The 25611-nt window shown below is 51.1% G+C and overlaps 1 protein-coding gene across 7 annotated transcripts in view; it reads right to left on the reverse strand.

Moving 5' to 3' along the window:
- Positions 1–25611, reverse strand: part of PLEKHG4 (pleckstrin homology and RhoGEF domain containing G4) — a 96113-nt gene that overhangs the window by 2633 nt on the left and 67869 nt on the right. For 4 of the 7 annotated variants that reach the window (XM_064387297.1, XM_064387299.1, XM_064387301.1 and 1 more), the window contains 12 exons: positions 24553–24675; positions 24025–24216; positions 7889–8832; positions 5757–6006; positions 5101–5190; positions 4547–4771; positions 3474–3644; positions 2795–3011; positions 2079–2195; positions 1726–1992; positions 978–1174; positions 360–435 (listed from right to left, as the gene is read on the reverse strand). In XM_064387297.1, coding sequence (XP_064243367.1) covers positions 394–435; positions 978–1174; positions 1726–1992; positions 2079–2195; positions 2795–3011; positions 3474–3644; positions 4547–4771; positions 5101–5190; positions 5757–6006; positions 7889–8832; positions 24025–24216; positions 24553–24675 — 2835 coding nt within the window. In that variant the 3' untranslated portion in view covers positions 360–393. The other 3 variants (XM_064387302.1, XM_064387296.1, XM_064387298.1) reach the window with 2 other exon arrangements.

Below are 25611 nucleotides of genomic sequence, written 5' to 3' on the forward strand. Positions count from 1 at the left end.
TAAGAGCAGGATTTTGGCAAACAGCCACAAGAAATAGATTAGTGGTTAGACAGGTGGGCAGCATTCAGAGGAAAGCAGCTCATCTGAACACTCAGGAGGTGATCAAGCCTTTACTATCTGAATGTGATTTTGTTTGTTTTGCTTCTGCAAGGCAGAAAGCATCAGACCAGCTGTTCAGAGTGTGGCTCCACGGGAGCTGCTCCTCTGTATGCAGATGAATCAGAGCCTCAGAGACCAGTCAGGAATGCATGGGGAAAACTCACAGAGGAGCTGAGGGTGAGGTTCCCCTGACTCAGAGCTACTGACACACCTGACCAGCACTCAGAACTGCTGGAAAATCCCCTGCAGGGGCTACTTACAACAACTCCACTTCCTGAGGCGGGGCCGAGGGGCTCACACTATTCTTGAGGGACTTATGGTGACCTGGCCTGCTTTCTGCAGAAGAGAGAAGCCAGTGTTAGTATGGGGTTAGAGGACAACAGCATCAGCACAGGATCTAGTGGGAAGGGAAGCAGCTGAGAACGCTCAGGAACACACCGACATCTCAGAGCAACAGGCTCCCACTACTCCCTCTCATCATTCCCCAAAAAAGGCCCAAACCTCCCAGGAAAGGAGCTTGGCAACAGGTGCAGCAGAGCTCCAGCCATTCCAGGAGGTTATACATGTACCCCAGCCCATGGCAGCATTATAGCTCCTCTTTGTGCAACATCTCTCCTTGTGCAGCCTCCAGCACTGCAGGTCCTTTCCAGCTCATCTCCTCGGGATCCTGGCCACCGCAGGGGTGGCTCCTGCACCAGAGGGCTCTTGCCCACCCCAGAGGATGAGAGTCTCTGCAAGGGGAAATGTCACTTCCCCACAGTCACCCCAAGCCCAAAAGCAGCATCTTCAGTCCCCCTGTGAGAGGCAGTGGCTTGAACTGGGGATGCAGTTACAGGAGCAGGCAAAGTGAAGAGAGTGTTTTGGCTGCTTGCACTTACTGCAGAAATGTACTGGCTGTTTGTGAACCTGGGTCTGCCCTCCATGGCAGAGCTGTGCTGTGGGCCTACGGGCATGAAGGGGGGCGAGCCCATGTCTTCACAGAAGCTTTCTTGTGGGACGTTGGAGACACAGCCACTGTCGGAGCCGCTGGAGCCAGTGGCGGACATGCAGTGCGATGACTCTGAGCTCTCTGTTGCTGGGGAAAGAGAGGAAGGTCACTCTGATAACCTCAGCTTTGGGCTGCATATACACTTGATAATGTACCTGTCTGCAAAGGCACTGGCCACACAAGCCCATAGATCACCCACACCTCTGTCTGGGCCTCTTTAAGGCCACAGACAAGAACCAACACAAGTAAGAGTTATAATGATGCTGGTGACTGGTATGAGTTCATCAATGAAGTTCACACAAAGGAAGGCAAAGGGTCACGGGGCCAGGCTGGTGAGGGTATGGGACAAAGCTCTTCATACCAGAGGAGCAGGGACACGTGTCCCCAAGGCCACAGCAGCATCAGTACACAGCACCAAGCCTGCCATGGATAGGGCTGCAGCTCAGCAGGTACTTTATAAGCCCTGTATTTGAGCTAACTCCCTTCATGGAATCTGACACAGAGCTGGCATAGAAGGGCAGGGCCCTCATGCCCTGGTCTGGGTAGGAGACAGGGACTGCCATGACCCCAGCAAGCCTGGTTTGACCACAGAGCACAGCACAACGTGCAGGGATGAGCCCCCACAGGGCTGTACGTACTCATTGAGGGCTGGCTGCTCGTCTCGTGCTCCAGCTCATCTTCCTCGATGCAAGTGCCAATGTCAAAGGGGCGTCGGGGGGCCAGGACCCCTGGCAGCAGAGCCTGGTCCAGGTACATGTGGAGGTTGAGGGGTCCCAGCAGGGAGGAGGAGGAGGAAGGGGAATAGGTAGTGGGGGTGCTGCCGGTGGAGAGCTGCGTCTGTGTCCTCTTGAAGGGGTTGGAATGGTCAAACAGAGACACTGCAATTGAGGCTCTGGTCCTGGCACCTGCCAGAAAACATACAAAAAACCCCCTGAGAACCAGTCCTGCCTCACTCACACGGATCAAGGGGGAAGGCACAGCTGGCACCTACCTCTGCCTTTCATGATGTAATCGATAGCACGGTCATTAATAGCTGCCTCACTGGGTTTGATATCCAGGAATGGCTTGTTACCCACACCCATGGAGACCATCTCCTGCATACGGATTTCTGGAGAGGAAGAGACCCACAGCCACACTGTGAGGCTGATCCAACCCAACACTCCCCACAGGCATTATTCAGCCACAAGTTAGAGCACTCCTGGGCTGGGCTGTTTCTGAACTGCTGAGATTAGATCTCTTCTCCCCTTGCTGCCCTCCCCAGTGCTGTGGAGCCTCCAGGAACAAGCAATCATGCCCTACTCCAGCCAAGTAGCTCAGTGCCATGCCACCTACTAGAGTCCTGCCAAGCGGGAAGCCTGTGGGGGACAGGAGGGACTTGGTCAGCATGATTCAGCAGTGAGCTCCAGCAGTGGCCCAGATCACTGGGGAGACCAGCAAGTCTTTCAGGGCACAGCCTGTGCTCACATGACAGGGAACCCTGAGTGTGGATCTTCTGTTCGTGGAGAACAGGTGGATGTCTACAGTCATACAGAGCTTGGACCAGCGGAGTTCCCTGGGGATGAGGGGCAGGGAAGGGACATGCCCAGCCAAGCCCAGCACATGCTCCTGAGGCTGCATGCTGGCACACAGCTGCTTGCTGCACAGAGCTGCCTGGTAACAGGATCCAAACCTACTCAGGACAGCATGAGCTGAACAGGGCTCCCGCACCTTTTGCGGCACAGAAGGAATTCCAGGAAGGAATCACACCTTTATTGCGGGCTGCCTGCTGCCACAGGATTTTGGCAATGTCCCTGGTCCAGGCCTGCTTAGTCTCAGCTGAGCTGGCCTGGAGGATGTAGGTGTCACTGGACTTCCTCCTCCGGAACCAGATCTCAAAGCGCAGGCCGCTGTCTCCGCAGTTCTCCGTCAGACCAATGTCTGCAGTCTGTGAGGAGCAGGAAAAGCAAAGCATAAACCAGACTGCAGCAGGAGCAAAAGGAGTTTGCTTGAACCTTGTGCTAGAGCTCCCCAGCTTGGCAGACCTAAGAAGGAGGGTCTGGAAAGCAGCCAGTATGTCCTGGACACCGCTAAGCACAGACAGCTCAGGCAGACTCTAGTGCTCCATCCAGAATTACCACCACTTCCCTTCCATGTACATGCTGCATTTCCTCCACACTCCATGACCCTCAGAAAATTCTGGCCCCAGATCTCACAGCACAGAGGGCCTAGGCATTAATGAGTGAAATATCCCCTTCTGGCTTCACTGCATGGTTTGGAGGAGGCTTAGAAGTGGTGGGTGCAGCTCTTCTGCTGAACGTGCTCCTGCTTCCCATTTCAGAGGCATGTGCCATGGGGAAACCAGCCATGGACACCTCGACACAAGGGGGAGCTGCAGGGCTGCCCTTACCTTGAAGGAGCGCTTGTAGATATACACATCAAAGCCACCCTCGATCCTCTTGGGCTTGCTGAAGAGGATGAGGTCCTCAAAGAGGAAGACGTGTCGCTGGCACTTCCTGCGGCCCAGCCAGATGGTGAACTCGTCCTGCCGCACCAGCTGCCCCTGCTCCTTCAGGTTTACCTGGACACGACAGGACATCCTCCTAAGACTCCACCAGCATGACCCAGGCAGCCTTAGACCTGGACTTGGAGAACATGGTCCCATATGGCTGTAGCCCTGGTGGGGAAGAAGTCTCAGCTACCTGACATCTTAAGAGGGCTCTCAAAGAAGTCGGGATGCATGGCATTGCTGGGGACCACATCAGGCTGAAACAACTGGCTGCAAGCTCAGGGGACAGCTGGACCTTTCTCCTAAGTGTAACCCACAGATGACCCTCTTCTGTCACCCTGTGCAGATCTGTGACAAACCTCTGGAGTGGCAGCTGCAGGCAGCAGCCAGAGCTTTCTCTTGGGGAGGAAATGAGTTCCATCCACCATGAGGAGCCCATCTGGGTCAGAAAACCAGCTCCTCAGCTCTTCCTGATCCAGACAGATCCTACTCCACCCTGAGCCCTGGGGTTTCTCCTGCTGCATTTTGCATGCCTCTCCAAGTCCCAGTTAGTAGATTTTGCCCTACCCTTGGCAACGGCATCGGTTTGAATTCCTTCTTGCAATCTGCCTGACCCTTCTGACAGCTCAAGAGATGGAAGGTCCAAAGCAGCCTGCAGGATGCCATCTGCAAAGGCTTCCAGGGTGCCTCCCATCACTGGTAAGCATCTGGGAGCATGTTTACTACAAGCAGCTCACCCAGCTCAAGTAGCAGCACCCAGGCTGTCTGCCCTAGGAAATCAAGGAGACCTCCAGGCCCCACTGCTCCCTTGCCCCATGCCTCAGCAGTCTTGCTATGCTGTACTGGCAGACAGCACTCTGATCACTGGGGGAACCTGAGGGGAGGCTCACCGTACAATCCAAAGACCCCAAGTCTAGAGAAGGGGAATAAGTGTGGCTCTGTTGCCCTGGAAAGGGGAGGACTCTGGAACGTACGTCACAGTCACGGATGGCATCCATGGCCAGCAGGTCATTTCCATGGCGGAGCTGAAACTTCACCATCTCCTCAGCAGCACGGAGATAGCCCAGCTCCTGCTCTTGTGCCTCGCTGCACTCCTTGATCAGGTCCTTCAGGAGCAGGGCATATTTGCTCATCCGCTGGATGGGCTTCAGCAGGTAGGAGGCCAGGTCCATCTTATCCCCCAGCTGCACCTGCTTGAACTGAGAAATGCAGCAGAGTGAAGGCAGCAGCCTCCCCAAGGAGAACCCTGTGCCCCCAGGCAAGCACTGACACCTCTTGACTGGGGTACTCAGGGAAAATGAGTACTCTTGGGGAAATGCAAGGCCATAGGACCAATGCTGCTGTGTGCTGGGCCCCTTTTCCAAGCCCTCACTGCACCTCTGCCCTGCCCCTTCCATACAACTGTGCAGAGTTGTGCCAGGGAAGCAGAGGCAACACTGAGCCTGCCTCAGGCAGGTAAGTTGGCTTTGCTTAAACAGATCAGTGACCAAACACACTGATCAATCCTCACACAGGCAGTGGAACTCACCTTGAAGAAGGTATTCCCATGGCTGGCCAGCAGCGAGTCTGACTTCGGCTTGTTCTTGCTATACAGCGCATACATTCCAAACTGGTCTTTCTGCAAAGAGATCCATCCTCGAGTGAGGCCCATGCACCCAGGACACAGTGACAGCCACGACCCTGGCAGGTTACTCTAGTACTTCTGGCTCTCCTAGGCTGCACCAGAGCCTCCTCTGATATCAGGAATAACTTTGTTTCAAGCTCACTAAGAGCCAGGGAATGTCCCTGTCTTCCTACTCCCAGAGTAGCTAGGACTTCATGATTTATTGTTTTGCTATCCCTTAGCCTCTTCCATACCCCAACAGTCACCCAGTACCACTCACACCATGTAGCAGCAAAATGCATGGGGCAGCTGATCTCAAGACCTGTGTCCCTGTGCTTTTGCCCAGCAGCCCTCTTCTCCCAGAGCTGTCTGTACCTCTCTGCTCACTCTAGTCATTACCTCTGACACCACAGACAGAAAACATGTAAGGGGCATCCCTGGAGAAACAGATGGGCTTTAAGGAGCAAACATTTTGTTTTCCTGGCAGTGTCTCATGGTAGCAAAGCACAGTAGGAAAGGCAGAGAAACCAGTCTCATGTGTGGAAGAGCCCGACCCTGGGGGCAAGGTGCTGATGCCTTACGTGTCGCAGGAAGCAGTGGCTGACCCTCAGTGGGTGGTTGCAGCAGCTCTCAAGCTCTCGAAGGAAGTATTGGCTGTGGAAGTCATAGAGTTTCTCCAGGTTTCCAAAGATGACGCTGCGCTTGCCCCGCAGGTCCTGGGGCAGGTCGAGGCGCTCCATCTCAGGGAAGTAGCTGTCGATGATGTAGCGCAGGGAGCGCACGTACTCCCGCTCCGTGGTCACCATCTCGTCGATGATGTGCCGCAGCTTGCTGCAACAGGACACAGCCAGCCTTGGAGGGAGCCAGGCTGCAGCAGGGCTACAGCAGCCAGAGTGCCTGCAAAGCACTGGACTATCGCTACAGAAGTTCTCTCTGACACCCAGCATGGAAATGAGATGATCCTTGGCACAGTCCAAGCTCAGATACACAACTGTCCGTGACAGCTCTGACCCTGAGCACTGACAGGACTCAAGGGAACAGCATGAAGCTGTGTCAGGGGAGGTTTAGGCTGAGGCTATTAGGAAAAGGTCCTTCACCCAGAGAGAGGGTGCTAAGGCACTGGAACAGGTTCCCCAGGGAAGTGGTCATGACACCAAGCCTGTCACAGCTCAAGAAGCATTTGGACAAGGCTCTCTAGCACATGGTGTGATGCTTGGGGTAGTCCAATGCAGTCAGAAGTTGGATCAATTATCTTTTTGGGTCTTTCTTTCAGCTCGGGATATTCTGTGATTCTAAGGATTCAGGAAGGGAGTGCCCAAGGCTGGCTGTGATCCTGACCCAAACTCAGCAGGACACACACCCCTGGGGCCACCCAGCCCCTGCTCTGGACACAACAGGCTGCTCTGCAGGTGGCTGCTCTCCTGAAACAACAGTGACAGCAGAAATCACAGTAACTTCTGTGAGGAGTCAGTCTGATGATTAGAGACTATGGGAAGCAATGTTAACCCTGGGAGAACAGTAGCTCTAGAACTAGGTGCTGTTGGGCTTGTCCTAGTAAAAGTGAGAGAGTAAAACTTAAGGGTCCTAATACTTCATCAGTGAACAGCAGTTCCTAGCACGGGTTGCTCTCACATATCTCAAAGGATGCCTCCTAGGTACTCGAGGTTTCCACTGTGAGGCAGTGTAGCACCAAACATGACTACTCCAATGTGTCCCTTCCTCCCCTGCATTTCAGCCTTCCCTCAAGTGAACTCCTCTGGCTGTCCAGAGAACAGAGCAGTGGGACTGTCTCAGCACCCACAGACACGGAGGCCTGCTGCATTGCTCCCTTGAGAAGCAAAGTGGTCACTCTGCTATCTGCTGGGGCACATTCCCTGCCATGAGCTTTTCTGGGTATCCCAGGGATATCGGAGCCCCCTTCTGGAAGATATCACTGTCCCCAGCCACTTCATTCAAGAGTAGTAACCACGGTGCCCCAGCATCCAGCACTCTTTTCTCATCTCTGGCATTAATTTTTTACTTATATTTTATTTTTTTCCAGTGAGAGTAACTGAAAAACCTGCCTGGAGACCCTTTGTCAAGAACAGCTCATACCCCTGGGCTCACCAAAGCACAGGCACACATTGCAGTATGACAACAAAGTTGAGATTCTCAAGGATAGAGAAGGAAAACAACACAAATGCCAGCTGTTGGACACCCAGAGATTTCAGCCCCAAAGCACAAATACAAACACCCTCTGACCTGTGAAGCTGCTGTCACAAGGTGCTGGATGTGCCTCCCTACCAGTCTGGGTACAGCACTCACAAAAGTGTGGGGGACAATGCCCTGAGCTTCTGCTCTCCCACTGCACCTGTACTCCTGGCTTTGTTAGGTCACTGAATACTGTTTCTGTAATCTCTCATTCTCCAATGTTCAGAGACTCCCTCTCCTGCCTGGGAACTGAACTTTCCCGTCCTAGAGGAATCACACTGTGAGGGAAGAGCCACAAATCCCATTTCTCTGTTGCCCCACCAAGAAAGGTGCCAGATTATGTGGGGACCCCCCTGTGGGCTTGCTCAGCATCACATACACATATGCAGGGAAGCTGGAGCTACATCTCCATCTGTCCTGTAACCACTGCCAAAGTACCCAGCACTACAGAGCTCCTCTAATCTCTGCTGGCTGCCTTTTCACCACGCTGAGAAAGGGAACACCAAATGTCACAGACACTTACCTGCCCCAGCTCTTGGCTTCTGACCCGGCGAGGCAGCCCCTCTGTCCCTCCAGCAGGCAGTCTGCAGCCCAGCTGCTCACAGCCGGCTGCCGCAGAGCGAACGTCCTGTCCACCAGCTCGGTGCTGCTCACCTCCAGCCCCTTGATGAAGACGCCGGTGTTGCCGTATCTGGCCGGCTCGCTCCTCTGGCAGCTGGACCACAGGCTCTCACCATAAGGCAGGTCAAAGCTCTGGGCCTTCCGGAGGACCTTCCTGGGAGGCAGCTTCCCAGGGACTGGAGTGGATGTAGAAGACTGCTTCACCTCTGGGGTTTCTAAAATGCTCTCCAGGTTTGGCTTTTCTTCAGGCAGCATTGGGGACTTACAAGCCCTGCTGGCGAAAGAAATTCTGCTTGAGTGAGGACCAGGGCTGAGAGCAGCTTGGCAGACAAATACTTCCCCAGCATCAACATCACCAGGGCAGCTCAGGGAGGGCGAGGGAGCTTTCTCCCTAGTCCACTCCAGACAGCTGTTGGTTCTGTTGTAGCCATGAGATGTGCTCTGAGTCCTGTCCCAGTGGGACCTGGAGGTGGCCCCCTCAGAGTGCCTCCGGTGGGACAGAGTGCCAGTCTCACTGCCAGCCTGGGGCTGCTCCCCAACAGCTGGGCTGCGCTCTGACAGCAGAGACTTCCTTGTTCTCAAGGCTGCTTCGAGTTTCTTTTCAAAAACCAGCTTGGTCTCCTGGCATTTAGACCATGCAAATTTCCACTGCTTGAGCCCCTTGTCACTCTTCAGCTCACAGGCCAGCTCCTTCATCTCCTGGAAGCGGGCAGTGCTGATGTCCGGGTGCTGGCCCTTGTAACTCTCCAGGCACTTGATCACGTCTGCACAGTGCTCGGCGGAGCTGCAGTCCTCCATGCTGATGCAGGCGAGGTGTCGCATCCCTTCCAAGGCCCACTCGTACGCCTGCAGAGCGAGCACAAAACGCAACAGCCACTCAGAGGGACTGTGGAGAACAGCCCTCAGTCAGTGCCTGAAGATAAGAGAAAGGATCAGTGTCTGGCCACCACAGTTCCTTGAGTGTAGAGAGTGGGGGGGGCTGCTATTGTCAATGGGGCTTAACAATTCAGCAAAACAAACAGCCCCTTATGCAAAGGGCTTCAGCTGTGCTGGCTGCTCTGCCACAGCCCCACCTCCCTGCCAGGTCCCTGGGAGCTGGCGCCCACACTGCTGGGCATGTTTGTCCTCTCTGGGCAGGGGGGCCCAGGGAAAGCTGCTGCTAAGACTGCAGGAATTCACACCTCAGTGTGGCCCTGCTCAGTATAAAACCTGGAACGCTCTCTCTTCTTTTGCCCAGCCACTTTCACCACTGTCAAGCAGGACAAGGTCAAAGGGCACCAGTAAGCTGCAGGCAATAGGACTGCTGCTCCCTACACTGTTTTTCTGGAGCTGATAGAACACAGAAGCCACACCTGAGCTCTGTGGATCACCCCAAATGATCTGACCCATCCTTGCAGCAAGGAAGAATCTGAGACCGTGAAGCTTGTGCATTTTCTGTGTCTGCTGGCAGCTTGTGTGGTGTGCTGTGTTCTGCCTGCCTGGCTCTGCTTGCCACTGCACTACATGCTTGTGCTCGTTAGTCAAATACTGAGCTCAGCAGTTTATTTCTAATACTCCAGGAATGCTGGAAGCAGCTCCATGGGGCTTAACTCTAGCAGTGGTGCATATGCTGGCCTTGCTAAAACAGGTCTGCTGCATCAGTCAACCAAGAGAAGTGGGACAAAATGTGGTCCAGTGGGACAAATACAAGGGAAGAGTGAGTGTCTTATCACCATGGAAAGAATGGGGCTCAGCAGCAAGACCTGTCATCAACCAAAAGCAGAAGAAAGACAAACATCTGACTTAGGCTCATAAGCCACCATTTTCCCTATACAGCAGAGATGGTAACATTTAATGATAGAGTAAATAAGATGTGACCAGCTGCTCTAGGCCTGGCTAGAGAATTTTAATGGTCATGAGTGAACATACAGGGTTATTTGTTGAAATCAGATACACAAGGTAGGGAAAACACCCTGGACAGGGCTGCCTGGCATCTTCTGCCAAGTGCCCAACATCAGTGGATGTGCAGAAACACCACTGGATGCCTAGAATTGAGCCAGACCATCTCTACCACTTGACCTGTCAGGCCCTGTGTACCTGCAGAGAAACAACATTCATTATTGGTGCCAGGAACAAAGTGATTCGTTTTTCCATTTTCCACTTCCTGAGCAGCCTCACTGTAGCAACCTTCACTCAGAGAGCTTCAATCACTTACTTTTATGCAGCTTTAGACATCAAGAAAATCTGCCCAAGCTTTATGCAAGCAGACACTGCATCCCCATCAGGGACATGGTGGTCAAACATATCAGGTGCCAGGCTCACTCTCTGCTGGTGACAGAGACAGGCAGGGCAGAAGGTATTTCATCCACAGGATGCTCAGTCCCTGGATGGAGATGGTTTTGACAGCCAGACGCTGCTGTTTGTAGGAGAGCTGAATGCCAGCACAGCCTGCAGCCTGGGCAGAGTCACTCTAGGGCCAGATTCCACAGGAGCTCCCACAGCCATCCACATTCTCCTTTGAGCTGCAGCTGCATGGTGTGCGTGCAGCCAGCCCCATTACTCATGCAGAGCAAGGAGCTGCTTCAGAAACACCAGCAGCTGCTCAGGGAAAACGCTTCCCAGTGCCACCCAACTGCAGCACAGAGCAGCAGCCCCCTCTCCTCCCATCCCCTGCCTAGAGCAGCAACAGGCCCCTGACCTGCCTCTCTCTCGATGCTCCAGCCCTGCCCACTGCTGGCAGGATGTGCAGAGGCAGAGGACATGTCAGATTCTGGCGGGAATCTGCATTTATCCTCGATGCAGAGGTTCTTCTATTTCCTGGAGGTGGAAGCATTTCAAGTCAAGGTGAATCCTCAAGCCCAGCAGATCTGCACAGCAGTGACAGATGGCCTGTTCTTGCTGTGGGGTTTTGAGCTGCCCCCTCCAGCTGTAGGAAAACCAACACCAGCCCTTTACAGCTCTGCCCAGAGAAAGGGCTGGCCATCCATCTGAGCTAAGAAAGGGCACATCTCACCTCTCTGGCTGTGGAGGTCAATGGGTGATCCCCACTGAAGGCTGCATGCTGGCTGCCTTTTGCTCAGTGATGGGAAAAGCTGAGCTCAAAAGACACACAGGGCTGTCAAAGAGGGTGCTGAGAGCAATATGCAGGAGAGGGACATCCTGCAGGCCTACATGGACTCTACAGTAACCAGTCAGGAATCCAGATGCCCTGTGAAGGCCTTATCTAAGGCTGGGGTACTCATTTCCATGCACAGATAGGAGAGAGAGAAAAGAGACTTATTTCCTGGAAACTCTGCAGATCTGCATGTGATTACTGTGAGGAGGGATCAGGGCTGCAAAGCACACAGGACAGCAGCCTCATCACCTCTCATCTTCATATGGTCTCTGTCTGTTCTTGGTTCTTGGCGAGGACACCAGGGCTGAGCAGAAATGACTCTCAGTCTCGATGGCATTTCCTTCCATCACCAGTGCCTGTCCCAGGCCAGCAAATAGCTCAGCTTTGTTCCCTGCACAATGGAGCAGCCCTCCACATCCTGCAGCTTTGCTTGCTAACATGCTAAGTGACCACCAAGGCTTTCTCCAGTCACATCATCAACTTCAACTGCCCCTTTCTGCACATAAATGGCAATCCTCTCCAGGGACCAAGTGTGCCCCCATCCTCATGCAGGCAGGGGTATTGCTGTCACCTGTCCCCCAGTAAAGCTGCAAACAACACTCAGCCAAGCTAGGGTATGGCCCTCTGGATGAGAGCTTTTGGGGAGCAGGCAGCCCTACAGCTTCTCTGCAGAGCTGCAAGAGCTGCTCAGATAAAAGGAGGCACCTGTGCACAGGGAAGCTGAAATCTTCCCAACCATGACTGGAACCAGGCAGGAAAGAGCCTGTACCTCAGCTTTTGATCTTTACAGGCAAGTTGTTACTGAACCTCTCAATTACAGGATTAAAGACAAATGTGCTTCCTGCACATGCAGGACTGACCTATCCTGCAGCAGGCATCAGCAACAGGTTGGTCCTGCCAGGCTGCCCAGGGCTCTCAGGGACCTGCCATGCTGTAAGGAAAAGCCAGGGACTTCACTGGATTATGGTGCAACCCTCAAACACATCATCCTCTGCTGGTCTTCTGATCATTTCACCATGGACAAGGCCTGCAGCACATCGAGGACAGGAGCTCCTGGAGTCTGTTGGTGCTGGCACCACTTAAGCACCATCTGCAAACACAGGCCCAGAGAAGTTGCTCAGCCCTGGCTCAGGGCACACTGCCAGCACTGAAAGCCTTCCAGGAGTCCTGGATTCTCACCTGAGCCACTACTCAGAAATTACACCTCCCCAGTCCAAACCTATCAGATTCCTTGCATACTCAAGGTTAAGTGACCTCTAAGACACCTTTTGGGTAGCCAAAAGAAGGAGCAGACACTGTGCATCTCACATATATGCCAGAAGGGGCAATTTCAGGGGTCTGTCTTTGTCCAAACCTCCTTCATCCCTTTCTGTGGGGAGATGATGACAGTAACTACAATTTCTTTACAAACAGGAAACTGAATGTCTGAATAGGCTGAGGTAGGCAGATCAACTTTCTGCAGAAGAAAAATGCACCCGGGTGGGTAACTAACTCTGCTGTGAGAAGGTTTTCTTTGGAATCTCAAGTGCCTGCACAGTGCATCTTGAGACAGTCACCACTGGCCCTGGTGGGAGCAACAATACAGGCAGGGCTGAAATGATGCTTGTGGGTATGATGACTGAAGCACAGCAACAAGACAGACCAAGTTTCTCACTCCTCTGTGGTGACATCCCAGGACTGGAAGCCCCCATCTGCCTTGCTCTCTACAGCTCAGAGCAGGGGAAGCAGCATAGCAGCTGAGAACACTGCCAAGGACAGCAGAAAAGAAACTGATAAAAACAAACCCTGATCCAGCTTGGTGCAGCTCCCGCACCCAGGCTGGGCTCCACTCTGCTGCTTCTCAGTGAGACACAACTGGCTGTAGGTCTCTGTGGAAAGAAACAACTACACAGCCCCCCATTTAACCAGACCTCCTCTCACCACCACTGTGCTAGTTTTAAATGCCCTTAACTTCAACTGTGAGCTTTAAGAGCAAAATGAGGTTAGCTTGCAGCAAAAGAGGCAAAACTGGTACAGTCAGAAAAATTAAAAACATCACAGGTACTGCTGTGAACTAAACAAAGCACTTCCCAGAAGCAATGCAGGGTGTCACACAGGCACTGAGTCCTGCAGCTGCCCTGCTCTGCTGGCCACCCATGGCCTTGGTACTGATCCAAGTGGAGCTCAGACACAGATTGCAGCACTCCAGCACAGGAGTAAAGAGTGACAGGGACTGACCAAAACACCATTCCAAAGTAAATGCAGCTCAATTGCACGAAAATGTTACTGTCATTACAGATGCTCATTTGGGCTTATTCCCTCTAAAGTCCAACATGGCTTTAGGCTGCTTTGAGAAGTGACTCCTGCTCACAGCACTGCTATGTCCCTTGTCACAGGCTGCTGCATGCAGTGTTAGCAGGGACCCATGGCTGGAGACTGCTTTATATGTTGACAGTTCAGAAGGACCACGATTAAAAAGCTATTTTACATTAAAATATACTGAACCAAAATTACCCAGGCTTACTTTACTTACCACAAGAACTGTCAGCTGACAAATGGTGACAAGCCTAACTCAGAGACCAAGCAGCTTCAGCAGAAAGTGGTCAGCTCACCACACTTGGATCTGCCTTAGGCTTTCCTCAGGCTCCCACCTACCAGTACTAACAGCACCCGTGAAGAAAGGAGCAGGGAAAGAGCAAGACTTCAAGATCTGCAGATGTTCCCTCGGCAAGTCTATGTGTTGGTTAAAAACAGACCTCATCCTACCTTCCCATCTGTCCAGAGGGAGTCCTTACCCTGGCTGTGCCCAGCTCTGTGCTGTACATTATCCCCTAGAGCCAGACTGAGGCAGGGCCCCTGCTTCAGTGCATCATCTCAGCTCTGATTATTCACAAGCAAATGCTGCTAGCCTAAATACCAGCTTGGGGGCCTGGTAACCAGAGACAAGGCAGAGGGGGAAGGGGCCGTGCTTCACATGAAGTGTGAAGTGTGCAGAGAACACCCTGACTGGGCACAAGCCAGAAACCCCTTCCCAGTGCAAAAAACAGGGAGAGAAAATATTCCAGCTGACCCCAAATTCAAGCAAAATGCAAAGTAAACCACTAGCCAACATATAAGAGCTGTGGAGGAAACACTGATGCCTCCTAGACATTATGATGCTTTTTCCACATCTCTAAGAGCCAAAGCCCCTGCTCACTTCTACCAAGATCTGTGGCTCCATGAGCAGGCAGCTACTCACACACAAGAAACCATGTAATTCCAGAGCACAAGCATTTCAGCAAAGCCACTGAGTTAGAAGCAATCCCTTCTCCATGCAGAGGTTTGCTGTTACTCTCCTATCCTTCTGTAGCAGTCAACTTTTCCAAACTGCATTTGCAGCCCTGTCTGTGATTCATTAGCAGCACAAACCAAACTAATCAAATCTGTGTCCTACATAGGATGTAGCTGGTAAAAGCTCAGCTTTAAAGACTAAGAAAAAGATTCATGCTCTTGAAATGAAGAGCTAAACTATTTCTGAGTTGCTGTGTAGCTCAGCCAGCCTCTCCTCCTCCAAGGGAGAACAGACCACTGAAATCTTTAGTTTGCCTAAAACTAGCTGCTAAGGAAAATAAACTTTAAATCCAGTATTTGCATTTCTGCCAGTTACCAAGTGCCAGCTGCTGTACAAACACTGTGGGAGGGCAAAGGATGAGAGACGAGCACAAACTAGAAACTCCTTGGATTTAAGCATAAGAAAGGAGAACAAGCAGATACCCACAGCTGGACAGGAAAGAAAAACAAGGGGTCAGGGAAGCAGCACCTGTCAGGGTTGGTCTGGGCATGCCACAGTCCACGTACCATCAAAGGCTGCTCATTAGAGCAACATGCTTGGACATCCTTTAGCAGCAGCTCTCTTGAACAGAGCTCAAAAATCCCTCAGTTTGCCCTCTGGGCAGGCAGGCATGACAAGTCCAGGAGAGCCTAATTACAGGAGAATATAATTGGCTAAAATAAGATTGCACACAATTTCTGCTCTCTTGACGACAGCACGAGGACCCAAAGGGCAAATGTGGCTCGTTGTGCTGGAGCTGTCGTGCAGGACGCGTGCTTGCCCTTCTCCTCTCCAACTGCTGCCCCTGCCAGGCAGCACCAGGGGTGTCCATTAGAAACAGAGTGACTCACTGATGAATCACGAGCAGCTACAATAACCCCTGCTTCAGAGCAACTCTGAGATTCCACAAGAGCAGCCTGTGCCAGTTTCACCATAAATCTATGTGCAGGCACACAGGTATGTATGTGTGACATGCATGTGTATATTTACTTGTGTATGGATGTATAAAACTACTGCCTAGGTAGCTGGGCAGCAAGAGGCAGATCTGCTTTATTCAAAGCTCCAGAGTTTCTCATAACTGCAGCTTTGGGTACATTCTGCACTCATTATTCTCACCCTCCTTTTCTATCTCACCATAGAGATTTTCTCAACATTTAAAAGCTCCCAAGTCCAGAGTACCAGGGGCCAAGTTTGCTCCCAGTAAAACCAGAAAGGTCAATGTTTGCCTTTGCTGCAAACCAGCCTCTTCACTTCTGAGACACTGCCCATTTCTTCAGCAGCTTTGTTCACCAATGAGCCAAGAGCCTCATGTTACCAGCCAAGCTCAAGATCAAGCAACAGTGAGATGTGTGAGTCACCAAAGCTGGAGCTGGCAACTTGCACAACAGCAACAAATTACCCCATTCAGAGACTAATGTCACCTCCAAAGGTTTTTTGCATGCTTTGCTTTTACATCTGTCCCGACAGTCACACCATCACTGTTCAAACACCCCACTGTAATAGCACCCACAGGCAAGTGTGGACAGACTGGACTGTGGTGGGTGTCTCCCTTCTGCCCTGGCTCCCTTCTAATGAGGTTCCTCATGCTCCATGCTGGGGATTACAAAACCTCCAGTATGCCCTTGGGTGTGCATGGAGAAAATGGGTGCTTTCTCTGTAGTCCTCATTTCACATCCTTTCCCTTGTGACAAGCTGAGCCAAACTCTGCTTAACTATTGCATGGTGTGTTGGGATCTCTCTGCACTGCACTTTGGGTGCTTGTGCCCTGGGAGATGTGGAGTTGAAACTGCATCTAGACATCCAGCACGTTTACTGGGTCTCCCCTCTGCAGGGGAACTGACAATGCTGGAAACAGCTCCTTGTTTTAAGAGCTTAAGATGTACTTGAAGGGTGCAAGGCACTGCAGAGCAGCCGGAGGAGCCTCAGAGGCAGCGGGTGCTTGGGAGAACCCTGTCCATATGTCCAGGGCTTTGATATGCAGATTGAGCCATTGTGAGCTTCAGTTCCATCTGTACACTGAGGGGAGCTTCATGACCAGATTGCTTGAACAGATCTATTTAACTCCCATGACTAAAGGGAATTCCAGTCTCCAGGAGGATCTGAGCATCCAGATGGATGCCAGCACACAAAACTTCAGAAAATCTGTCACCCTGTGCAGCTTCCATCCCAAGATTAGAGGGGGAAAAGGTACCCAAACTTTGCACTGCACACATGCACAAGGCTGGGCCCAGCTGAAGGGAGATCTCTGCTGGCATCAGATCTCATACCTTAAGAACACACATTCCCCCCACACCTCAGCTCCAACTCGAGCTGGGAAATCCCTAAACCTGCTGGGTGGAAATGTTGCTTCCCTGCCACGAATGACTGGCTCCCAGTGTGGTGATCCTGCAGGAGATTTGAACACACCTGACAGAGGCCCAAGTCTTTCAGCTAACTGTCAATTTATGCTCATGGCAGCCAAGGACACGGAGGAATTTTTACACAGAGGTGCTCTGACAATCAAGGCTGAAGGTGGTTTCAGCATGCCAGGCATTACTCCCTGCATACATGCAGTGGCAGAACATGCTGGCACTCCTTGGATCAGGGAAGGCACATAAAGGACAAATACCCTACATCCCAACATATGCTACACACTGGCTGGCCGCCTCAGACTCTTCTTCCTGCTGTGTCCTCCACAGAGGGGAATTTGGCCAGCACAGTAGGAGGGAGAAGGACCCCAGCAGAATCAAAGCTTTGCCTCTCTGCACATGTCACAAACCCATCACAGACCTCATACTGCACTAAAGCATTGCCTGAGGTGCTGGAACAGGTGCTCAAAGGAGTCTTAACCCAAGAACCTCTCACCTTCAGCTGCAAATTGTGCTTGGATTTAGCACGTGACAAAAACCTAATTAATGCACTGCTGCTGCCCTGTAACACTGAGGGACAAATGAGTCTCACACCTATGTTTTGCAACCAGAAAGCAGCACTGAGTGCTGGTGCTAATTATTATTTAGCTTTTACCTCCTGCCACAGAGCTTGCGAGGGCTGTAGGCACTGCTGCACTGCCCATTTGACCATATAGTTTTTGGTGAAATATAGCAGAAAATAACTCTAGCACCAGTAGAGCTAGTAGTGATTTACGGAAGAATTCATAAGATAGAACAGTTTCCAAATCACTAATTTTGCAAGACAGAAAAATCTGATCTGTAACAGATCAGATTTAAGTGTTCAGGACTTCTTGTTTGTACAAGAGGCTATCTCCAGGGCAAAGCAGAAACTTTCTAATGCATGAATACACTTTGATAGGAAAGTAAACACTAGACTCTTTTTAACCTTGCAGGAAGATTTCTCCAGCAAAAACCTGGCAGGAAGGAGAGGGGAGAAATTTCACGCATTAACCTTGCATGAACTCTGCCAGAGGATCGATTTTCCTTGAGGCTCATTCCCCCAACTGCTTCAGGCTGTGCATGAAAAAGGACACCCCTGAAATAGGAGAACAAATCAGACTAGATGTCTGTCTAGGGGCACGACTTTACAGGCATAACTGAGAAAGGAGAGAGAAAGAGAGATGAGACAGCTGCTGTCAGACAATGCTGAAGCCAGACAACAGTGGCTTCCCCTAAAACAGCACAGTAGCTATTCCCCTCCCATGCCTTTTGGACCTCCTTTCATCATCCTGAGAACTTGCATCAGTAACCAGATCAAAAGTGTTATTTGGGAATGTTGTGCAGGCCATCCCCAGAAAAGCAATCTCTGCACAGAGGTATAGAGAGAATAGTGTATGTTAAGTCCCAGGGACTTTATTACAAACCACAGCAAAATCTCATTTGCTCCAAGGTGCTGGGGGGAAAAACCATGTTCTGACCTGTGCAGAACTGCTGGCAGCATCATGGAACAGGGACCTATGTCTCTGTTTACAGTAAGTAAGCTACAGTAAGGATAAACCAAATGTCTTTTTTTCCACTCTGGTGCTAAGTTTTACTCTGCGCTTCTCCAAGCACATTCCCAGAGCAGGGAATCATAGAACCCTTTCAATAAAATTACTTCTCAAACTGTGCCAAACAGCCTGCTACAAAAAATCATACTTTCAGGTTGCAGACAACAGGATCCTTTCCAGCTTCCCACAGATCAGCATTCACAACCCTCCTTTTTTCATCAAGGGCTAAGAAAAAAGAATTTATCAACAATTTATCACCTGGGACTTTTTTTCCCTCAAAAAGATCAACTGCAAAATTGTACCTGGTACATAATCAAAAATTAAACACAGCAGAAAACAAGGTATCAGCAGGTGTCCGTTCTGAAACTTTTGGGGAGAAGTCAGAGATAGCATTTGTGGAAGGCAACTTATTTAGCATACTCTGGATTTCTGCTGCCAAATCTAAGATCAGATCCATCTCTGAAAGCTGGGAGTGCTGTGCCAGCAGGTCTCAGTCACCTGGGGGGCAGGAACCCAGCAAACCTTGGAACAGCCCAGGAGAGGAGCCCCTTCCTGTGCTGTCCACAACATTTGACAGAAGTCCTGGAGGCTGAGAGGTACCACCTGCCCTGCACACACATCCAGCCTGCCTGCGGCACCCAGCCCCCGCAGCAACTTCTAGCTGCAGGTAAATTATGCCCACTGAAATGATCATGCAACAACTTCTAATAACGAGAAAGAGGGACAGGCACTGCTCTACTAGAGACAGCACAGCCCTGGGATTCAGAGGGACCACGCAAAGATGCCCAGAGCCCACGGGGTTCTGTCTGAGCGCACAAAAGGCGCACACAAAGCGCTCTGATTCACGCTGGATGCACAGACACGCACAAGCAGCCGAGTGAAAAGCCTTCTCTACATTGTTTCCAAACAATATCAACACAGCTCACACGTCAGCCGGGCCCGCACTCTCGGTACTTACAGGAGGGTTTGCTGTGTCCGTCTGGGAGCCGGGATGGGGTGACTGTGACTCGGAGGGAAAGGTGCATGGAGATGTGCAGAGAGAGAGGCGAGAGCGATGGCAAGAAGGGCCCCGGCCCCTCTCTGGGCCCCAGAGCAGCAACACTTGCTCACGGGATGGAGCGCAAAAAGGCTGGCATTCCTACAGCAGCAAGGACAATGGGGAGGGATGAGGAGGCACTGCCATAATCAAATGCAGGCCAGCTGGCCCTCCCCCAGGAAGGGCAGGCACCTCCTTCACTTGCCAAAGGCTTTGTTTTCTAAGCCACAAAGAACAAAGTGGCTGAGGAGGAGAGCACAAGAGAACCCACTGCGGGAGCAGGTCCACCCAGAAGCACAGGTAACCCACTCCTGGAGATGAAAACACAGATGGAGAGGGGTTGGGCAATATTCTGCCCACTCCAAGCAGAAGTCAGAAGCAGCAGCTCCTTGAGTGCAGCAAAAAAGACAGACACCAGGGAACAAGAATCAGCAGAGGCTGATGGTCAGGGGTCCTTTGAGGGAAAAGATCCAAGGGAAACAGAGACCACCACTGAAGGAACAGCTCATGGAACAGAGCCCTAAGAAATCCCAAGAAATGGGAAACCCTACCATTTCTCAACCCACCTTGCCCCACCAATGCTCAGCAGTGAGAACTGAAGCTGAACCACTTCCCTCAGAAAGCAAACATAAGGCAAGGACCCAAGCTGCAAGAGACCCACAAGCTATGGCAGGGCAATGACCACACTTTCCCTAAGCACCAGTGAGGCACCATCTTGCACAACATCCTGAGAAGCAGGAAAAAGCCCCCAGAGCTGCCTCAGGCTCTCCTGTAATGATACAGGCAGTTCAGCTCTGGGCACCACATCACCACAGGGCATGCAGGTGCTGTGCCTTCATGGGACACTGCCCGTTCTGGTTGGGTCAGTGCTTTCTTCCACTTGTGCCAGCAAGGATCATGCACCTTCACTCCTGACCTTCAGCAGGACTGGTTGTCATCCCAGACCTGGCAGAGACTGTCCTGTGTGCTCTGGCTCACTGGATATGCTGCTGCAAGGTGCTCAGTCCTGACAGGGCACATGGCTCTCACATGGACCTTTTCAAACACGAAGTCCAGGTAACCTGCACTTCACTTATGGTAAAGCAACAACATGGGATATAAGAGTGTTCTGGGAAACAATTCACCCAGAGAGAGCTTGAGGAAGGAAAAAATATGAAGGCTAATGAGCTAAACAAGGAGAGGAAGACTTGCTGTGGCTGCTCCTGGTCTTGATGGTGTACCTATGGCAGTGTTATTGTGAAGCCAGGACAGAGAGCAGGAGAAAAGGATACTGGGGACTGTCCTGCAGGAAGCCCAGAACAAAACAGACATCAATGCTTTTGGTGCACCAAACATACCCTTGCTTGTTCAGCTGCCCAGTTTTTCCCCAAAGCATTGTATGGTGCCAGATCCCAGCGCAGTCTTGGAACTGAGCAAACAAGGGACAGTGGCCAAACCAGGCTTGAAGCCACAGGGAGATGGCAGGACCCTGAATATACCCACACTGACTTTGTGGTACTGAAAAGCAATCCTTCAGCTCACAGAGCTGGAGAAAGAGGTGGAGAAAGCAGCTTCCTTCACTGCTCCTCCTGCCTCAGCCCAACCATCATCCACCCCCCTGTCAGGCACCAAGGGCTCCTGCCACAGAGGAAGCGGGGACAAATGGAAACATCCAGCTTGGCACCAGTCATGCCTTTGGGGAGGGAACCCTGCCAGCCCATGTGCAAGCTCCATGTGGTCTGGCCCAGCTCAGCCTGCCTCATTGCAAGGAGCTCTGACAGGCCTTCAGGAACTGCCAAGAAGTGAAAAAATCCAGTACAGCATCTTGATGGGGCATATGGGGTTTATGCTGTCCTGTCCCACGGCCTGTCCAGCAGCCACAGGCAGTGCCCCACAAAACTCTTGCCCACCACATGCAGGAGGGCCAGCAAAACAGGGCCTCCCATTCCCAGCAGGCAGTGAGGTACGTGAGGGATGAACAGCAGGATCCCCATGGTGGGCGTTCCACTCCCTTGGAGCACGCTGAGATGTTTGGAGAGCTGAGCTTGCCAGCTCATTACCATAGTGTACATTGCTTACGCATCCTTGGGCTTCTTCCCCAAATCCTGGGGTTTGGCACTCTGCAGGCTTTTACGAGAAGGAATATCAAGGACATTGCTTATTGCAGACTCCTGCTGTAGATATGCCCTCAGAAGTTAGGGAAGAGAGAAGGGAGCTAGGCAGGCACTGACAAGATCAATGCAGGAAGGTCAAAAGCAGCTCAGTATCAGAAGACAGTGAAATCACATTAGATAAGATCTTCTGCTTATCCCCCAACTCCCAGACCACACCACTAACTTTGCTTTGGGAAGGCAGAAAGCTTTCTGGAGATCAAGATCAAACTCATAGGCACTGAAAGAACTTTCATGCTGTGCAGCAATTTCTGCACTGATCCTACAGCTGCAGGATGTATCCCCCTACACTCCTTGTTTCAGTTGGCCACTGGTTCACAATACACACATAGTATATTTACACCATCAGGATTGTTTATAACTCTACTGAAACCAGTGAGATCAAAATCCTCTTCCCTCCCTGAGCCAGCTGCCTCTCCTCCACACAAACCAGTGGGAAAACACACTGTACCACTATAATTTTGTTTTCACTGGGGCCATGGAGCATGAAAGGCACAAGCAAGAGGGGTGCTGCTGCTGCCAAGGACTGCATCCTGGAGTTTTCATCCACTAAAAAAGAAGCTGTAATGCCCTCAGAAAATTCATGGGGTCTATGTAGCATTTGTGCCTAGAAATGACCCAGGCTTTGAAAAAGCTTTGAAGCTGTGGAGGAACACACTGCTAGAGTCATGTCCAACTATCCTGGCAGCCCAAGAGCTACCAGCACAATATAACTTCCATGGCAGAACAAAGCACTGAGCAGCCTGGAAGCTTTGGAGACCTTAGAACACCTTGCAGAACCTGAAGGGACTCCGAGAGAGCTGGAGAGGGACTTTGGATAAGGGCATGGAGTGACAGGACAAGAAAGAATGGCTTAAAACTGACAAGGGCAGGATTAGATTGGATATTAGGAAGAAATTCTTCCCTGTGAGGGTGGTGAGGCCCTGGCACATGTTGTCCAGAGAAGCTGTGGTTGCCCCATTCCTGTAAGTGCTCAAGGCCGGGATGGGGGCTTGTAGCATCCTGGTCTAGTGGGTGGAATCTCTGCCTATAGCAGGGAAGTTAGAACTGGATGATTCCTTTAAAATCCCTTCAAGCTCAAACCATTGTATGGTTCTATGATCGTGTGCTACAATCCACATTTGTGCTGCAGAGACTTCCAGCTCTGGCTAGAAGGGTTCAAATACAACCAATGTTTGGCTTGGCTGCAGAATTGTCAGTATGCCAAGCAAGGCTTGGTGCTTTTGTGTGCCTCAGTTTATCAGAAGAAACATGAGAAAACCCTTCCCAGGATCCTCCCCAGGACCCCCCATGATGGCAAGGGGTGTTCAAGTACCAGAGCAGCCCCTGAACATCTCTGTTCAGTGAGGCAGAAAAGCACAGGTTCTTGCCATTCTCCTATGGCATAGGAGGCAATTCTCTCTCCACCGGGGTGAAAAAATATTACATATCTCCACAGCAAGAGGGTCCCCCACCTGCACAGCAAACTGCAGAGATGAGCCAGAGCAGACCTGCAGAGCATCACCAAACAAACTCAATGCTCATTGCCCTGACAGCAGTGTTCTGGGTTGCCTTCTCCACTTTTCTGCCTCATACAAGATGCTTCTCCATGTTTTCATGTTTAGCTGAATTTCCTCCCTCTCCCCTGAGCACTTCTGGCTGCCAAGGCAGCTCAGAGACAGCAACTAAGTGGCACCTACATCTGGTACAGCTTAACTTTTAGTGTCTATTCTTTCTGGAATTTGAGAACTTCAATACCCAATGTTTGTACAAGTGTGGAATAAATGGAGCACAGGCTCCCTGGCTTTCTACTCTTGCCAAAGTTGTATTTTAAAATGCACTTAGAAAATCCTACTGCTTTTTCATCTGCAACTTTAGAAATTAAAGAACACCAAATCCAACTGCAGATCTGCTAAATGGGTGCATTTGCACTAAACCAAACAGGTGGGAAGGTCAGGCACTCAGCACAGTCACCACACACATCCTCTCCTCCTGCTTCCCAGATCCCTGTGATGATCCAGGGATCCCTTGTTCCCTCAGCCACACTTCCCAGTTCTCCATTCTGGTGCTCCCTTTCCTCATGCAGGCCTCCACATGGGAGGAGTTGGACTGACAAGCAGGGTGCTACTCCTGATGGGTTAACAGGCAGAATTGCCCAGTGTGGAAGGATATAGCAGGAAAATGCAGGCAGCCTACCCTGGCATGGTGGCCAGGACTGGACACAATCAGCCCATCTCTTGGCCCTTGTCATCAGAGTCAGCACTGCCATAATCCTTCTGCCTACTGTTGCCATGAAAGGGGTTAAAAAGCTCCAGCTCAGAGAGCAGAAAACCTCTATGCTTAACAGATGTGGACACTTTTCTGGAAGACACACCCATCACTTCTCCCACATATTGATTTGAAAAAAATCACTGCAGACACATGAGCATGAGGGAACTGCTGCAGGTTATAGATCCAGCTCCCTGATGGAGCAAATACTACATTTCACACCTTTCACAAACAATCCAGCACTGGACTGAGTCCAAGCAGACTTTTTACACCCTCCTCTGTGCAGCAGATGCCTTGTCTTACCTTGTCAAAGAATTCATACAGCCTGACTGTTTCACAGACTCGGTGCCTCGTTTCATCCAGCTGGGTGCAGAACTCCTCCAGCTCATCTTCATAGGTTTGCAGCTTTACCCTGTAAGAATGCACATCCACAAAGGAAAAGTCCTCCCATTGATTCATCTTCTTTAATGCTTCCTGTCCCCTTTTGCAATATTCCTGAAAACAAAAAGGAATTGCTTATGAGGATAAAGAGCTGGAATCAACAGGATCAGAAAAAGGCAGTGTTACAAGCACATCAAAGGAGGAACAAATAAATCTATCTTTCAACCCAGTAGTTATTTTTCCCAAGACTGGTAAATGCCATCTACTAAGTGTTGAGCTGGTGACTTTGTCTGCAAAAGGAGAGCAGGGAGACTATGTAGTGAGAGGGGAAGACACACACTTTGTGGATGAACCCTCTTAGCACCATGTGTTTGGCTGAGCACATACAAGACACACATGCTACCAACTCAGATGCTGGAGAAGATAATTTTCCAATCTGACAACACTTACACTGGCAACAAGATCAAACTCCTTGAACTGCTTTTGTGCTTGAAGCAGCATCTCCAAAGAATCATCCAGGTTGATAGTTTCCTTTAGCCGTTTTCTGCCAACATTCTCAATCCAACTGCTGACCTAGAAGAAAAGGGATAAGCCCTGCTAGTTAGTCACCCTGTGCTACTCACCAACGTAGGCCTTTATGTGGAAAGAGCAAGGAACCGCTCTCATTATGCTGGTCACCTCATTACTGGAAAGAATGTGTGTAGACTTCTCCCCCCCATTCCAGCATTTCAGTCAGAGCTTCCTGCTCAGAGTTTTTCCACTTCAGGTTACAGAGTAATTGAAAAGCTCTGCTATTGCTCACTAGCCTTAGGCATAAACAGGGCAAGTGGCTGCCTGGGCTCTGTTTTGGGTGAGCCATGATCCAAAGCAAGCCCTGCAACTTGCACACTGGCCTGACATTGCTATTATTGTTACCCCCAGCTGGGATCAAATCTCCTTGCTGCCAGATTTCCTACATCACTTCCCTTTTCTGACTGGCAGGACATGAACCATGTCAGTGTGAATGTACCGATGGATTCTCCCCATCTGCAGTGTTTCATGGTTCTCTGGGACTCTCAGCTACTGGTTTTCTGAAGGCAGCTCTCCACAAAGCTGAGCAGCAACTGCATGTTCCTCAGTGGAGCCCAGCTACTGCTGCAGTTACCAGCCCATATCCTCAAAGGGGGGTAGAGGACTGACTAACAAGAGCATCTTAAGAGCAAAGCAGTCATAGGAGGCCAGGCAGGATAACACAGCATCTCCATCATCACTAGGTTTTAAAAACAGGCTGGTAAACTTGTCTGCAATGCTCCAGGCATAGATGCACCTGGGGGAAGGGACAGGCTAAGTGCTTCCTAACACCCACACATCCTGTTTTCCTATGTCACCTGAATCCATATCCCAACTCAACCCCACAGTCAAGGACAAACTCCTACTTTTGTGGGCTGTGGGAAGATTACAAGGAGCAAGCCCAGTGGCAAGAGGAAGAGATAGTGGTGGGTTGTCAGTACTGCAGAGGGACACACTGCT

This window comes from Passer domesticus, chromosome 12, assembly GCF_036417665.1.
Source record: "Passer domesticus isolate bPasDom1 chromosome 12, bPasDom1.hap1, whole genome shotgun sequence".
Taxonomy (NCBI): Eukaryota; Metazoa; Chordata; class Aves; order Passeriformes; family Passeridae; genus Passer; species Passer domesticus.